This window comes from Nycticebus coucang, chromosome 3 (assembly GCF_027406575.1).
Source record: "Nycticebus coucang isolate mNycCou1 chromosome 3, mNycCou1.pri, whole genome shotgun sequence".
Taxonomy (NCBI): Eukaryota; Metazoa; Chordata; class Mammalia; order Primates; family Lorisidae; genus Nycticebus; species Nycticebus coucang.
Genome location: NC_069782.1, coordinates 106895923 through 106914194, shown reverse-complemented (window position 1 = coordinate 106914194; position 18272 = coordinate 106895923). Strand labels below are relative to the sequence as shown.

At 39.9% G+C, this 18272-nt stretch overlaps 1 protein-coding gene across 11 annotated transcripts in view; it reads right to left on the bottom strand.

The window, feature by feature from the left end:
- Nucleotides 1–18272, bottom strand: part of RHOBTB1 (Rho related BTB domain containing 1) — a 125312-nt gene that overhangs the window by 7578 nt on the left and 99462 nt on the right. For all 11 annotated transcript variants that reach the window (XM_053584073.1, XM_053584077.1, XM_053584074.1 and 8 more), the window contains 4 exons: nt 15173–15358; nt 10680–11638; nt 8858–8976; nt 1759–1909 (listed from right to left, as the gene is read on the bottom strand). In XM_053584073.1, coding sequence (XP_053440048.1) covers nt 1759–1909; nt 8858–8976; nt 10680–11638; nt 15173–15358 — 1415 coding nt within the window. The remainder of the gene's footprint in view (nt 1–1758; nt 1910–8857; nt 8977–10679; nt 11639–15172; nt 15359–18272) is intronic.

The window sequence follows — 18272 nt, the reverse complement described above, 5'->3', positions numbered from 1 at the left end:
AGGAATCATTTTAGGAAGATGGATATTAAATAATCATAATAGTAATAACAGCATTTAATAACAAAACTATCTATATGTAGAATTCTGGAGTTCACATGAGAAGCTTTATTTGGGTCAATTAAAAATAAAACCTTTCATGGAGAAATTAATGCCATTGTTTTCATTGCCAGCCTTAATATTAAAGCAAAAATGATACTACACTGAAATTGATCACAAACGTTTTCTGACAGATTTGGCTCCACTTTACTTTTTATAATTATAAAAAAAAAAACAAATAAATTTGTCCTGAAAGGGCAAATATTATAAAACCTATAGTAAAATGGATTGGAACTCAAATTTCTGAAAAAAGCAATATCCCCCTGTAGCCTCCTAGAGTTAGTATTTAAAAAGTCATGCACTCACTTGAATCTATGGCTTCAGGTATATTGGTTAAAAGTTATATATATAAAAAAAAATCTAACAGGGCGGTCCCTGTGGCTCAAAGGGGTAGGGCACCAGCCCCATATGCTGGAGGTGGTGGGTTCAAAGCCAGCCCCGGCCAGAAACTACAAAAAAAAAAAAAAATCTAATAGGAGTTTTTTTTTCCCTTCCATCCAATCAGGGAAGAAGTAGGGAAAAGAGAGGACTTTGATTCCCAGGTGGCTGTGTGTAATAGAAACTTGGGGGACAGAGACATCAGTCTTTTTTGTAAAGACATTGCCAGAAAGTCAAGCTCAGACAGGACTGGTTGGTTTATTCATACGTTCATCCCCACCATCAATTACTCAACAGCTATTTATTGAGAACCTAATATGCTCAGGTGCTTTTCTACGGACAGGAGAAAGGCCAGTGAATAAAACAGGTGCTTTCTGTCTCTGCTGCTTTCAGGGTTAATAGGAATCAACTAAATACAGCAACAAACACCCAGGCTGTGAATTCACGCACCTTTGGTAAATGAAATGGAAGGTTGAAATGCAAGAAAACGGTATTATATTTAAGTGAATATATTTTATCTAGACTTGTTTCAGCTTACCAACTGAACAAATCTAAAAATGATACATAACATTTTGTGAAGTTAAGCCAAGTCTCCTTTTTTTCTCTTTCTCCCAAAATGAACTTGACAATGTCAGAACATTTTCTAAAATAGCTTCAAGAAAACCACTTACATAATGCTTACTACGCGCCAGACACTGTTCTAAGGATTTATATATATTCTAGCTCATTTAATCTTCATAACAACTCTAGGGTACAATAATATTATCCCCATTTTAAAGAGAGAGAAGGCTGAGACAGAGCTGAGGTTAAGTAAGTAAAGGACCAAGTCATCTCGTTAGTAAAAGGTGGAGCTGGGATTTAAACCTAGACAATCTGGCTCTGCTGTCTATGTTCTTCACTCCTACGTCTACTGCCTCTTTCTTAAAGATGGGGTCTGTGCACATCTTATGGGGATAATACTGACAGAATAGTTTTATTCCAAATTCCAGGGAGCACAAAGGATTCAGCAAGCACAGAGAGTCTGTCTCAAGGGCAAGGGGTCATGAATTACTCATCTTCACGGGTGCACCACCTAACAGGGCCTACCACAAAGGCCGCCTTAGGAAATACTTATTGAATTGAATTGGGCTCTCTGACACAATTTGATCTGTTCATATTGTCCTGTCTGAGACAGGGGGAGAGGGAAAATAAATTTTTATTCCCTGGAAATCTTATTTTTATTTATATGTGCTTTTGATAAATATGACAGTCAGATACTGTATAGCCCGCAATCATCAGCCTTACCTGCAAGTGCAACCAAGTGAGGCAGGCAAAATCTGTTTGCCAAGGCAATTAATTCCAGTGGGTCCAGGTCCAAATTAGGCGACAACTGCTTGGTATAGAGATAATCCAATACTGCTTGCATTGATATCTTGTTTATGTTCGGGAGGTATACCTGAAATGTTACACAAAAAGCTCAATTCTGCTGAAGAAAGCAGGGAGTGGGCACATTTTCAGTCTATGCTGCTTATAAATATATCCCAAGTGTGTGATTCTATATTGCTGAGTCTCGGACACCTGCTTTGAGGCTGTGCACAGAAGTCATTCAGTATTTATGGCTTTCAACATAACAGTTTGATTTGTAGATGACAAAAGAGTGGAGCCCCCTGACAAAGCCTGATTTGGAATTTTTAAAATGGCTATTTGGACATATAAATCAGACAAATGGGCTAGAAATGTATGAGGACATTAGGGGCCCTCCTTGCCAAGCACCTTATAATACTCTATTGTGGGGAAAGAAATCTCCTAGCAACGTGATAGGTGGGGAGGGAGAGCTGCAGACCACACTGTTACTGACAAATGATAGAACTCAGCTCTCTAGGATGTCAAAACAGGATGAGCAACCGCCCTAGCTGCTGCAGTGACCTGCCACAGTGACCGGCTTGATTTCGATGTTCTATCAGTATATGTGAGCATGATATATACACTACATTATTTTTCCCCCCAACCACAGAAATTCAAACTACTGGCAGATCATTAGGTACCAGTAGATTCAAGGATCCAAAGGAACCCTTGCCTGGGACATCTGGGGGAATACAATTATGGTGAACCGTGCCTGTAGCATTTAGCATCCCCCAGCCTCCACCCCGAGTACCTGTAGTTGTTGTCTATCAATGTGCACACTAGAGTTTGCCAGGGAGCCGGGGACTGCCTGGGAGGAGGAGTTCTGGATGGGTGGGCATGAATCATAGAATGTATACTGCATAGCAGCTACTCTTTATTTTAGGTCTCTAACTCACTCCACAAGATGGGCCCTGGACTATTACAGAATGGTACTGCTCGTGTTTGCTGTTAGAAAGAGGATGATTACAAAATTATCATTCAATAAAGGAGGCATGCACCAGGCACTGAGCTCAGCTTTCCACATGATCATCTAAATTGATCCTTGTATCTGCCACTGGAGGGAGAGACTATTATTTTTGCCATTTTACAGACAAGGAACTTGATGTTCAGGGAGGTTAATTAGGTCTGTGTCCAAGGTCACAGAGCTAGAAAGCAGTGACTGGTATATAAACACAGGAAGGGCCAGGGTGGTGGCTACACCTATAATTCTAGCTCTCTGGGAAGCCAAGGCAGAAGGACTGCTTGAGTGCAGGAGTTTGAGACCAGACAGAGATCCAGTCTCAAAACCCCCAAACAAGCCAACCCCTCCTCGCCAAAACCAAGAAACCAGTGACTATTATGCTGAAATCTATGTTCAGAATTGCTGCACAGTATTGAAAACTCTTAATGCCAAGGAAGGAAAGGTTTGGAATACAGAACAACAAAGCACCATATTTTACTAGCACAGTTTTTAAAAATTGGATTTCTAATTCAAAAGGGTGAACAATTATAACTTCTTAATTCTGGTACTCAATAAAAATAAACTTCTATACAGCATATAAAGATATACATCTATATATTATAAATGTACATCTCTATATATACATGATTATATTTAAATATCATATGATACATTTCTACATTATATATGATTGCATACCCTCTCTACACACACACACACACACACACTTGTATACAGTCATCCCTCCATAAGCACAGGTTACACATCTGTGGATTCAACCAACCATGGATCAAAAATATTCGGAAAAAAATTGGATGATTGGGTCTGTATTGAATATCTACACATTTTTTTGGGGGGGCCTTATTCCCTAAACAATACAGTGTAACAACTATATACATAGCATTTACAATGTATTAGGTATTAAAAGTAATCTATAGATGATTTTAAAGTATAGGGGAGTACGTGTGTGAGTTATATGCACAACCAATGCCATTTTATACAAGAAACTTGAGCATCTGTGGATTTTGGTATCCAAGAGGAGTCCTGAAACCATTCCCTCATAGACACCAAGGGACAACTAAGTGTGTGTATATGTGTGTATGAGACACACACACACACACACACACACACACACACGTAATCCATAAAATAACTCCACACTCTACAGGAGGCTAATGGCTTATGCATTCTAGTGGTGTGGCTCCAAAACTGTTTTAAGTGATTGCAACCTTCTCTATGACTCTCCAGTATAGCCTCCAGCTACCTCCGAGAGGTAGGTAGAAGGATGCCAAAAGGCATCCTTTTATATAAGTAAGCCCATCCCTTAATGCCACATAGGGAGGGGCCAAGAACAATTCCTAAAAATATTATGAAGCTTGCTCTTCCTCCACCCTCGGACACAGTTGGTGAACACAACAATCACGATTCCGTGAACAAGCCACAGGGTCATTACCATCACTGATCTGACAAGCACGAGCTTTTCAACTTTCTACCACTACCTCCTACAATAGATAGAACTTAATGACTAGAAATTATTACTGATACTATTTTAAAATAAAGAAGCTGTTGTACATGCTGGGTTAGCTGTGATATTCAGATGTTAAAATGTTACTCTTCCCTTCAACCAGCTGTATCTATATACAAATAATTACCTCTTATTCAAACGACTCTGACACTGTTATATTTGTGTGTATGCTTACACATGTATGTGCCTGTAGGTCCTTGCATTTACCTTATACAAATAAATTTATCAACAGGTACACACTCATTTCTGTGTGTACGAATCCCTGGTAGTATTTCATTGCTTAAGGATGATGTTTGGATTAGTACAATTTTTCTAGATAATTGAAAATTAATTAAGTGGTGAAACAAACGTGAACCATTTTGATAGTGAAGGTACCCACATTTTATGAAGCGCTAAGTGCTATAAACGTTAGTAATTGTTGCTATAAGAAATCCCAGAGCTTCCTGCCATCTCCTCTACTCTGTCAGAGATGGAGATGTCGCTGCTTCTGAAAACACCTTCACCAAGGACTGGACAAGAGTCTGGGGCAGGCCCAGGGATGTATCAGTGAAATGCTGTGTGACCTTTGATAAATCACTCACCCTCTCCCACCTTCATTTTCTCCATCTTTTGTATGGGACAAATTTGGAATGGGGCTTATCTAAAGATTTTTCTTTCTCACAGAGATTGTGGGTTTTGAAGAGCTTCAGAATGCCTTAGTATGTTTTGGCAAGAGTGTGTTCTAAGTCATCGCTTGAAGAAAAAAAAAATGCCTACTAGAAATACAAATAGCAAAATTGACATCCTAAATTAAAAAAAAAAAAAAGGTTATGTCTGGCAGCAGGAGATGACAGAGCCAAGGGAACAGCCCTGCCCCAATACTCCCAATGTCCTCAAAGTGTTCTGACGTTTGTAATCACCCGTGAGCTGCTGTTCACTGAACGTTTTTTGAAGTGATGGCTCTTTTTGGCAAATAATGTTAGGGACCCTTATAAATAACTGTCAAATAAGAACAAACTAAAGACACTTTCGGAATATGAATTTTTTTCCTCACGGCTGATTTTTTTTAAAAAGCTTTGATTTCAACAATTGTAATTAATTGTATAGCCACAGAAAGACCCCTCTGTAGCAACTTAAAAAAATATATAAATGAAGATACAGAAGAAATGGAATAAAACATTTTGCATTTTACCTGCTGCAGATAGCTTTAAAAACAGGAGTAATGAAAGAGAATATAATGCTACCTTAAACAATGTCCCACATTTCAGTTTAGTTGGTTTAAAAATTGTAATTGTGAGGATTAGCTCAGTCTATTGGGCTTGTAATTAGAGATGCTCTTACAGAGAATGAGAGAGTATTCTAGATCCAAAGCATTGCTTACTATAACCTGGGCATGCATTTTTAATGAACCACTTGCTGAGTACCTCTGGGGAGAGAATTATGCTTAGTGCTACGTTAAAAGTTCTGAGAAAAAATATAAGTAAAATACAATATCTTCTTGAATATTAAATGACAAAGAACTTAAAGTAAAAATCAACGGTTGTGAACACATTTTGTTCTTTTCTGAATATGCACTGAAAAAATGGCTGAATTTCATGGGGGAATCAGGTTTTCAGATTTTCCTGAGACAATTAAAGATGGCCTAGAAAGGCAAATTCCAAGCATGAACATGAACTTAGGTCTAGTATTTATAACTTGATGAGTGCCTCATCCTTACACCTATAACTACCTCTATCATAGTTTCCTTTTTTAGAAAGGGAACTGGGAGCCTTTTAACTCAGGACTTTGGGAAGGGGGAGAAGAGACTTTTGACCCCTTAGGGAAAGCATTTAATAAGAATCCTCTAGAATAACAATTGCTATTATTTATTGAGCATTTCTCTGTGCTCAGCATCAATTTCAATGCTCTACACATGTACTTTCATAAGCCTTCTCTGCCCTTCTCTTGTTATCTCCATTCGATAGATTTTATAGAGAGGGTCAGTCACTTGCCCAAGGTCAGGCAGAGACTTGAGTTCATGACCACTCTACTGTGTCTACACGGGAAATAAAGAGAAGGGACAGCAAAGGGACAGCAGCTCATGGCATTCTTAATATACCAGAAAGGAATTCTGGTAGAGACCTTCAGCTGCTTGGTGCCACGGGCTTTGTCTTTTGGGCTGGTGTGAATACATACATAAGCATTCTGAGCCATGAGGGACCTAATCTCTCCAGGAGGGTGTGCAAACAGGTGGCCGCCTTGGGAGAGGCTAGGAAACAATCATACGCATGTGTGTTCACATTCACTGCCAAGTTTTTGTTTTGGTCACCTCTACTACACATGTTAATCTGGAAACGATTACAGTCCATTCTGGGAAGGGATAAAGAGGATTAGCATCCATGAGGTCAGCTCTGACAGTGTCCCTTTGTGCCTGGGTTCCTGACCTCGATCAACTTCCCCCTGCTCAGTTAATAGCAGGCCCTCTGCCATGCAGTCAGCCCCACACTGCACACTGCACACTGCACACTGCAGCAAACTGGGCCCCCGAGGGAGCCAGCCTCCAGCCCTCTCTCCAGAGATCACTGAAGTTGGCAAAACTCCAGCTGGATGAGGATTTACAAATGAGTGGCTACCCCCAGTTTTTCTTGAAGTAAGAGGGAAAGAATACTATCACCACCAACAACCATCAAAATGAGACCAGTAATACAAAACAAGCACATTGTACCCCATGATTGCATTAATGTACACAGCTATGATTTAATAAAAAAAAAAAAATGAGACCAGTGGCAGGGACCCTTTATTTAATGGTTATGAGGCTCTTTGCCAGTATTGAATCTTATGCCTCATATCATCACTATGGGGAATTATTGTGTTTTCCAGATGGGGAGACTGGAGCTCAGAAAGGTTAAGTCACTTTCCTAAAGCCACACAGCTTGTAAGAGGAGAGGTAGTGATGTAAGCCCTATAGCCACTTAACTGGGGGAGGCCTCCCCTAAGCTAAGGGTCCTCTTAGTAACAACAGCTCCAAGCTACTTTTGACTTCGCAGGAGAGATTTTGATTAGTTACAGTTGAGGACCTCTTAGTTCATAAAGGCTGGTAAACAACAGAAGAAGTCACAGGGATAATATTCTAATGTCTTTTTCCTAAGAGCCCCCAAGAGCCTTAAACTGGTTGGTTTTTAAGAGCTGTTGCAGTTTGTTCTGGAAGCAGGAGAGCAGCCTAGTGACCTTTTCGTCCCCAGCTATCCCAGGCTTGTGATTCTAGGATACTGTTTCCCTACTTGGGGATGCAAATGTGAGCTCCTGGGTCACAATGGGAGTGCTCAGGTTTCCTGTGTGAGCACCCCTTTTGAAAAGTTAGCTATCATGTTCTGTATTTCTTCTAGAAGTTTGGAGAGATGTTGAGATAAGCAAAACAAGCCCCTTTTAGGGCAATAAACTTCATGTGGTGTCCTCACAGTTAAAAAAAAAAAAAGTTGAAAAATACTTGAAAAACTCAACAAAATTGCTTGCTTACTCCTAAAGTTAGAGATGCCTGAATGGATCCTCCCCCGCTTTCCAACAGAGTTTGTGAAAAGATAAAGAGGCAGGCTTCACTCCACATTTATTGCAGCACTATCCGCAATATCCAAAATTGGAAACAAATGAAAAGTTGTTTAGTAGTTACTGAGAATGTATATTTCAAAATAGCTAAAAGAGATGATTTTAAATGTCCTCATTATAAAGAAATGGTAAATATTTCAGGTGATGAATAAGCTTATTAGCTTGATTTGTTCATTTCACAATGTATACGTGTATCAAAACATCACATTTTACCCCAGAAATATGTAATTATTATTCATCAGTTAAAAATAAAACAAAAAGATAAAGATATAGCATCTCCAAGATAGTGTTTTCTTTGTTCTGAGAATACCCCTCTACTGGAGACAGAACCAGTGGCTGACAAGTGAGCCTGCCACTTCCACTGGATCTAAGTGTGTCTAGAGGCATGTTCAGATAATCATTTGCCCTATTGCTGTCTCCCTAAAGTTAATCAACTCTCACATCCCCTCCACATGGGTGGAGTGGTCAGGGCAGAGTCTCAGAGTGCTGTGGCGCATGGTGACCTCACAGACAATCTCCTGTATCCCTCATCTGCAGATGAGGAGACTGAGGCAGAAGGATGTGGCTTCTTAAGGTCTCCTGTCTGGTTAGAGGCAGAGCTCAGCCCAAGACTTAAGTGACTGCAGAACTCTTTCCACTTTCCTGGACTATGGGAAGAGAAGCTCTGCTCCTCTGATACATGATTTTGATACTACCTGGCCGGTGCCATTTGTCTTCACAGATGACAGTGGTGAGGAGGAAGGCTACGCTGCACGAGATGCATGTGGGGGCTCTCACACAAGTGACCAGTGAGCAGCAGCTCCTCACAGTTGCAGAACTGAAAACGGGGGACCTAGCACATAAGCACTGCTTCTAAGGAGCTATTTCGCAGAAGCAGTATAAGAACTGAAGTCATTTGGTTAAACACTTGATACACATCCGCATGCATGCACACTCTCATAGAGCTAGCACGAGGCTTTCAGGAAGGCACTCACCTCACTGTTGGCACTTTCCACAAATGAGCCCCCAAACATGGCGGCCATCCATTCGCAGCTACAGATCAGCAGCGGCTTGTGGGCACTGATGGCTCCATCGTCCAATTTAAATGTCACGTCTGTCAAAGGATTGAGGGGACAGAACTGTGAGCCAGCTTCATCCAGACTTGCAACCAAGGCTTGCTCCAATGCGTCCATCAACCTCGCCTCTTACTCTCTCCTTGATGTCTTTACTCGTTGATTTAATGTCAATCCTCATCTTTGGCACACCCAACTCCCGAATTAAGGAGCAAGACTTTATGATTACACGTAAGGTCACCACACAAATTCTCTGAACCAGAAAGTAACAGAAAGGAGAGGAGTATTTTCTCCTCCTTCTTACCATGAAAAATTTAAACATATGCAACAGTGGAAGTCAGTACAATGGTAGCTCATTTTATCCATTGTTAACCTTTTGCTACGTTTGCTTTAGCTGTATGTGCATTTTTATATATTTTTATATATGTGTATAGACTTTTAACAGACATGATGGCACTTCACTCCTTTTCACTCCTACTTTATCATGAATTCTCTAAAAATAAGAACATTTACCTAAATAACCATAGCATTATTATACTGAAGAAAATAAAAAACAATTCCCTACTATCATCTACTATATAGTTCATGTTCAAAGTTCTCCAATTATCCCCAAGTTGGGATTTCATAGACTTTTTTTTTTTAAGCCTCTGAGGCTCCAAACTTGGATTTGGTGATTATGTGTCTGTAGCAACAAAAGGGTGATTTAATTGACTTGATTTAAAGTCCCTTGTTCACTTTACAGTAGGTTTGTAACATACTCTTTTCATTAACTTTCAGCTTCTGTACCATGATGATCAGGGCTTAGAGTAAGTATCACTCATAAGCTTTGTAATTCATGAACAGATTCAGGGGCCACTTACTAAGTGTGTAGTCCCATGGCAGGGATTATAAAATGTAGAAGCAAAAATAGAGTCATCCATATAAATAGAAGTCAGGAAGTCAACTTACAATGAAATACATACCCACACATGCACATACCCACTCAGAGGACAATTTCAGAGCAAAAATAGTCCAAAAAAAAAAAAGGATATAGAACAGTACTGGCATGGGTCAGGAACCCACGCTAGACACAGGCCACCAGTGGGCCTTGGCTGGTATGGAAGGCATTCTGGGCACACACAGCGAAGTTACCAAAGGCAAAGGAGGGGCAAGAAAACTATAGAAAGGCAGGACATGGGCAGAAAAGGAGAGGGGATGGAAACAGATGAGACATCCCTTGTGGGAGTGTGGAGGGCCACCCAAACTGCCTTGCAGACGTCAGCAGGCTCAGGACCTGGGGTCACTTACTTTTGTCATGGGTAAGAGCTCAAGGGCCAGTGGATTAGAGAACTGGTCAGAGAACGGATCCAGCAGGCCCAGTGTAAGCAACAAGCCCTCTGGAGATGGACTCAGACATGCTGCATCTATTCTTCAGAAGGAGCATATGATCATTTAGGGAATAGGATTTGGGAGCCAAAGAAGCTTGGGTTCGACTACTGGCACTACTATTTCTAACCTATAGACCATTGGCAAGTTACCTAAGCTCTCTGTTTCTTGGTTTTCCCATCTGGGAAATGGAGTTAATAATATTTAACCCTTAAGTCTGATGAGAACGAAATCAGTTAATACCTGCAGCTTAGAAAGGTACATAGGAAAACATCAGCACTCACAATGTGAGCCTTGGTTACCCTTTCCCTGCTTGTGTCTGGCTAATGTTAAATAAAACCAGTCAAATTTATCAGGCTCTGGCCCACGGCCCACTCACCCGAGAAGGTCCCCTTGCTGAGACATTCTTTGATCCGATTGGCCTTCCTGACGTGAAAGGCTTTCGTAATCTCCTGATTCATGAAGGCTTCCTTGTTCATGATGTTTTCCACCATCATCCTCAAATCGAACATCTCTAGGACCTCTGCGATCTGAGCCAGGCCCACCAAATCCTTTTCCTTTTCATCCAGTTGCCCCGTGTAAAGAAATCGGAGCAGAGTCCGGAAAGGGCCTGGCTGGACCAAGGGGTCCATCCTGACCACAGTCACCGGGCCCACGCGCTTCGAAATGGGATTGACTTGCATTTCCCTATGCAAGCCGACAAAGCCCTTACTGCAGCCCGACAGAAGCTGCGTCCCGGGAGCCGAGCCCTCAGCCTCCAGCCCCACGGTCCCCAGCGGGGTCCTGTTGGAGGACTCCCACTGCTCGGCCTGCGGTGTCCTCGGGGGGCCTTCCTCCCCTCCCTCGCCCGGGTCAACGCTCAGTGTCCGCCCCTGCTTCTCCTTCTCACAAGCTCCTTCGCCCCAGCTTGGGGATTCTTCACATTCCATTAGAAACAGATCATAAAATTTGGAAGAAGAGGTAGCCAGGTAAATTCGATGTGCAAAGATGTGCTCCCGGTCCTGGAGGACGAACAGAACGTCGGCGCACAGGGGATTGTCCAGTAAACAGGCAGCTTCATTCGTCCCTGTGGAAGGACACGCTGGAATCTTGATGACCGGTGGGGGGGCTTTTGGAGGTAGGAAGGGTGCCTGAAGTAAAGGTTTCTGGACTTTCTTTAAGTGGGATTTCCAGAACTGCAGGTGGCGGCGGGAAATCAGCGCTGCCCGGATGGCATTGTCAAACACATCCTTGATTCCGAACTGGTCAAACACGCTGGTTTCATAGTAAGGGATGCCAAGCTCCTTCGCAACCTCTCGGCCTTTTTCTGGGGGCAAAATATCCCCTCTCTTTATGGGCCTGAAATAGAATATATAAAAAATTATAACCGACCTTATTTTAGGAAAACAATAGTAACCAGTAGCTGTCAAAGCATCTAATGGAAGTATACATTCCAAATCCTATTCAGGCTTTTACTTAAACCTTTTGAAAAATCTACTACAACTCTTTTTTCTTTCTTTTTCCCCCACAGTTTTTGGCCGGGGCTGGGTTTGAACCCGCCACCTCTGGCATATGGGGCTGGCGCCCTACCCCTTTGAGCCAGAGGTGCCACCATCAAGTTTTTTTTCAAATGTAAAGGATTACGTTTGTAGGAAGAAATTCTTTCAAATATTTCAAATTCAGTGCAAAGTTATTTTATATATAATTTGTGAAACTTACTCATAAATACCCCATATTTTTATATTACTGTAAATGGTGTTGTATTTTACATTTTCCAATTATTCATTTCTTAGTATATAAAAATATATTTTTGTGCATTGACCTTTTATACCGTGGTTGTGCTAAATTAATATATTAGTTTTGATGGCTTTTTTTGTGGATTCTGTAGGACTTTTCATTTATACTAACCATGACACATGTAAATACGGATAATTTTACTTCTTTTAAAAAGAACACTTTCAGTAGTAGTCACAGTAACTGACCTATTGGCGATCTACTAGCTGCACTGACCTTAGGTAGGTTACTTGCTTCTCCCCCCTGTAAAACAGGAATAAGGACTACCTGTATCTTAAAGGACTAGTGAAAGGCTTAAATCAGGAAATAGGCTGGGGGTGTAATACTTGGGCCACAGTAAGTGCTTGATTATTGTTAGCTGTTATCATCACTCTCACCACCACCATCATCATCTTCAACTTCATTACCAACATCATTACCTTATGCTTTGATTTTTATTTTATAACTTTAAAATGAATTCATATACATTTTTTTCATTTGAGCCTCACAAGAACCCCATGAGGTATCATTATCATTATTATTATTATTATTCTTTTGAGACAGAGTCTATGTTGTCCTCGGTAGAGTGCTATGGTGTCACAACCCACAGCAACCTCAAACTCTTGGGCTTAAGTGATTCTTTTGCCTCAGCCTCCCAAGTAGCTGGGACTACAGGCGCCTGCCACAACGCTCAGCTATTTTCTTGTTGCAGTTGTCATTGTTGTTTAGCCGGCTCAGGCCAGGTTCAAACCCACCAGCCCCAGTGCATGTGGCTGGCGCCCTAACCACTGAGTTATGGATGCTGAGCCATGCCTTAGCTTATTCTATTTATTTATTTATTATTAAATCATAGCTGTGTACATTAATGTGATCATGGGGCACTATACACTGGTTTTATAGACCATCTGACATATTTTCATCACACTGGTTAACATAGTCTTCTTGGCATTTTCTTATTGTGTTGAGACATTTATATTCTACATCCAGTAAGTTTCACATGTACCCTTATAAGATGCACCATAGGTGTGATCCCATCAATCACCCTCCCTCCACCATTCCTCCCCCCTCCCTCCCTTCCCTCTCCCCCTTCCCCATATTCTTAGGTTATAATTGGGTTATAGCTTTCATATGAGAGCCACAAATCAGTTTCATAGTAGGGCTGAGTACATTGGATACTTTTTCTTCCATTCTTGAGATACTTTACTAAGAAGAATATGTTCTAGCTCCATCCATGTAAACATGAAAGAGGTAAAGTCTCCATCTTTCTTTAAGGCTGCATAGTATTCCATGGTGTACATATACCACAAATTTATTAATCCATTCGTGGATCGATGGGCACTTGGGCTTTTTCCATGACTTGGTAATTATGAATTGGGCTGCAATAACATGCCTTGGCTTCTTAACTGGTCTTTCATCACACTCCCCACATTTTATTCCACAGTCCTCATTGCTGCCAGAAAAGTCCCTATATAACACAAATATGTGTTGGTGGCAATTCTTTTTTAATAACCTCTGATTCCACAGAGCCCATGGAATAAAGAGCACACTCTTTAGGCTGGCGCACAAGGCCCATTTACAGTCTCGTTGAATCCAGAGAGGTCAAATCTTTTGAAGCAGCATAAGCAGTATGGTGCTGTGGCTATGGCATAACCACGGTAAGGGAACAGGTGGATTCCAGAACATGGGCAGGATGTGATTTGTTGTTACACTCTTCACAAGCACATGCTGAATTCTGAGACATTTTCTCTGGAATTGATCTTAAAGAGTTGGCCTTCAACTACAAAGGTGTATGTTATGACAGGCACCGGTCTTAGAAGAAAAAAGATGATACTGGATAGAATTTGGATTTAAAGATTTGGATGCAAAAGAGGAAACATTACAGGGTGTGTTGGCAAATGTGGAAGGAGAGTGCAGTCAAGGTTTAATTTCCAGACTTCCTCCTGTGAGCAACTGTGTTCCTTTTTCCCAGGACTGATTTGCAATTGACCAGCTGATAAAACTCTTCAGGGCTTAGTTCAAGCACCGTCTCCTTCATAAAATCATCGCAGAATGGCTCTATAGGAGGAACTGCTCCTTCCACTGTCCTCTACTACTCTGTAACTCTCTTCCAGTCCTTACATTCCACGGTTGTGAGCCCTGGTTGTCTTAGCCTGATCTTTTATGCAGAAAGCTCCGAAGGCCAGGACAGTCTCTAGTTCACTTTCCCCCATGTGGCTCCTAATATGAGTTTTCTTTCCCCCCATGTGGCTCCTAATATTCAATTCCTAGTCCATACATTTGAGAATAGAAGGATTGTGAATACTCAACATAAAATGCTCTTAGAAACTTCATGCAAAAATGTATGTAGAACACCAGAAATTGTCTAAAGAAAGTACCAGTTGCTTTTCCTGTGAGAGTGTAAAAAGTCCTGTAAATATAAAATTCTGTAATAAGCCTATTAGGCAAACATCAAAGGAAAGTAGGTATTAATTCTGAATTTTTTTTTGAAAAGCTCTCCAGCAAAAAATGTCAACATAAAAACCATATAATTTTTTTTTATAAAGGGAATTTGAGGGAGCACACATTTTTAAAAACTCTTATTTTTCCCCAAATTGGTATCCAGATTATATATATAGTGAAATAAATTCTTCTTCAAGTTGTATTTTAAATTTGGCACTCTTTAGAAATATAACTACTAGAGGCATTTAAAAAGCAGTCTCTGTTTGTTAGTTTTGCAACCACAGGTCCAAATGATTTTTAAGATGAGGACACTGTCTTCTTGGGAGTAAAACTCTCCTATAGTTTTAACTGAGAAATATGAGGAGGACCAAAAATACTTAGATACGAATGAGTGTTGTCACTAATATGATGTTCCCTGGGGCCAAGAGTCCCTGATGTTAATGAACTTTATTATAATCATCATAATTTCAAAGGTAACATTATTATGGTGTAGGAAGTCAACATATTGTCTAATCCTTGACAAATATGTGCCCCTGATGATTTGTGGGCTGACTTAGGGCCAGTGGCTGTTACAAGGGATCCCAGAAGCACTAAAGTGCAGAGTGCCAGGCTACAAAGACACCTGCTACCTCTAAATTGTAATTTGGCCGGTGCAGGGAGACTCTGAGAACCTTGGCTTACCTTGCTAACGGGCGCCTGGCTCTATTAACAGCTTCCAGATCGGCATAGCGGAGATCGAGCTGGCAGCCAACGAGTATCACGGGTGTTCGAGGGCAGAAGTGCTTGATTTCTTGATACCACATGGTTTTCACATGGTTTAGAGAGTTGGGATTAGCGATGGAAAAACAGAGGACCACAACATCCGACCTAAAAGGAAATCACAAAAGAAGCTTGTGTTACCTTTTAATTATTTTTCTACCACTCTGGTTCCTCCCAACTCCTACCCACCTAATGTCATATCATGTCACAATTAAAAAAAAAAAACCCAGATATTAAAACACATCTTGGAGTCATGCAAACAGCCGGATAAGCCCCCACATTCCAGCACCACGGGTTCATGTCCATATCGCACTGCAGAATGCTTATGCACTGAAACGCTTCCAATGAAGTTATCGGATGACAGGGATGGTTACCCAAACTTGACTCAGTCCTGGAGCCACAACATGCTGAACTATTTCTGTTCATCACAAGAAATAGTTTCAAGATAAAAGAAAATAATAAAGACTACCTTTTACCAGTTTAAACAACACAAAGGTGACGATGAATCATCCCAATGAGATAAAGCAAACAGTTTGAACATTACTGAAAATGTAAGGAGTATTTGCTGTGTGGGGTCAGCAAATACACAGAAGGATTCCTGCCCTTCTTCCCGCTTATGCAAACATGTAGAGAGCACAACCACTTATCTGTTTCCGAAAAGAAAAATCCTGAATTTGCAGGGATTTTGACTCTTTACTAGGTAAGGCAAGAAGGTGGTAGTGAACATATAACTAGGCAAGAACTAGATAGATGGTTAATAAAATGCAAACATATTGGAAGCAGATTTCTTAAATGTTATATTGACACACAGCAGGGATACAGGGAAAAGAAAAATTTTGACATCAAGGTCTTCTATTTTTACATAATAAGCCACCATTCTAGAAGTCAAAGAATTGTTTCACAAAACAGCTTTTCAATCATGGTGTTTGATGGACAGCTGTTAAAAGGTATCTTTAATGGAAATTATAAATCTTTGTTCTCGGTTAAAATACGCTCAATAATGACTTTCAAAACATTGAGGCAGAAGGATATAAAGAGCAGGAAAAGTTATGCCAAAGTATTCAAGACCATCTTGCAGCTAAATTCAGAAATAAACTCTCACAATTTTATTATATGCTAATTTATTGCCTTGATTGTTTATGTAATGAGAAGAATAAAATCAATGAATCAAAACACCTTCTTTTTAAATCATTAATGAGCTTTCCCTCCTACATATCAATGAAGACAAAACAGATATATGCAGGCAACTATAAAATGTCTAAAAATAATCATTTGCAATGCAGAAAACTGCAGGGTGCTTACATTAAATGTAATTCACAAGCTGAGTCTTTAAATTTATATCCAAGAAAATCTGCAGCAGAAAATCCTGAGATGAAAAGATTTCCAAATTACACAAGAGGACCTAGGACTTAAAGTAATGAATGTATTAATCTAAATATTTAGCATCTCCCTGAAATAAAGATATTATCAAGGCTTTTTGGATGCTGGAATAGCATGAGTGAAAATAGGTATAAATATATAAATGAAAGGAAGTATGTCTTGTCATTGGGATTCTGATTTAGTGGAATATTCATTCCATGCTCAGTCTGACTTCCAATCAGCATTAAAAAATAGTGTTCAGTAAAGCTAGGAATGCTTTGAATTTTACATTTTTTATAGGCTGAGTTTTCTATTATTCATAGTCCTATTTATATCGGGTATCTGATGAAGCTCTGCGATAAGCTTCGTCCTGATCATAAAATAAAGTCACCATGAATTCTGGCACAGTGAGAATAGTATGACAATGTCTGAGATTCAGTATCATAAGGAATTGAGGAAACACATCCAGCACTAAAATGTGTTATAAGAAGTATATGTATAAAATTGTTCTAATTGGTGCCTTCTATTTCCATATTAAGGCACATGGCTCTAAAGAAATCATTCTCTGAGCTTAATTTATATGACAGACATGTAGCTAAATGTCAATTCTGTTCTCTAATTTTATGATACAGCATGTGAGGTTTCTGAAATCAGAGCTAGCTTGGTTGCCAAGGTTACCGTGATAACACTCATGCCGTTGAACACATACTAGTTACTATCTAGATGACCTGTAAACAAGTACAGACAGGACCTTGGGGGTTGGAAAAAAATGGAATCCTGTGATGATCGTAGCACAATGCCATCACACAGTACAGGTCTAAAGGGCCCAACTCCTAACTAAGTCACGTCAATATCTAAAAGCAGGAAATGCCGTTGGAAAGCTAGAAAAATAATTCGATGTTCTGTAAATATTTTGCCTCAAAATGATGATTTAAAGACAAGTGGCTATACTGAGAGCAACACTACCTCTGAAGAGAAAATAACTTACTGAATCAAAATTCTATTTGAATCTTAGGATTAAGTTCTTCTCCTTTTATATTTGCATTTAGGTGGTATGAGAGTCTGTCCCTACTCTTTTCCATTGGAAGCAGTTAAACAATAACATCATATTTTCTGATCAAAAGACATTTAAGCAAGTACTAATTTGTTTAAATGTCTTCTGTTTAACCTTTGTTGATCTAGATACAACATAAGTTAAGAAATACCATATACAGATTATATAGAATTCTATTCTTAAGTCTGGCATATGAATGTAGTACCCTAAATCCCATTTTAACTAAAAGAATGAATGGATGCAGTGAGAGAGCTATAGGAAGATGGCTGGTTGGACACACTTTCCTTTACAAATATTCTTTTCTAATTCCTAATTCTCAACACATCAGTCTTTTCTGTGATATAAACATGTATAGAATCAAGTAACTATTCTGAGAATGCCGTTTATTCTCTCTAGATTTTGAGTTTTTTTTTTTTTTCTAATCTCATCAAAGAAGGCACAGGATCTGCAGCTAAGAATATCTCCAGCTTTAGGCAGAATCCCAAGGAAGTAGAGATATTAAGTAATTTTTAATCAAAACATTTGCTCTCATGTGGAGACTGTTCAATGTCCGACATGAGCTCATGTTTAAAAATGCCATTCCTATGAAAGATAAAAAAGCAAAAGGCA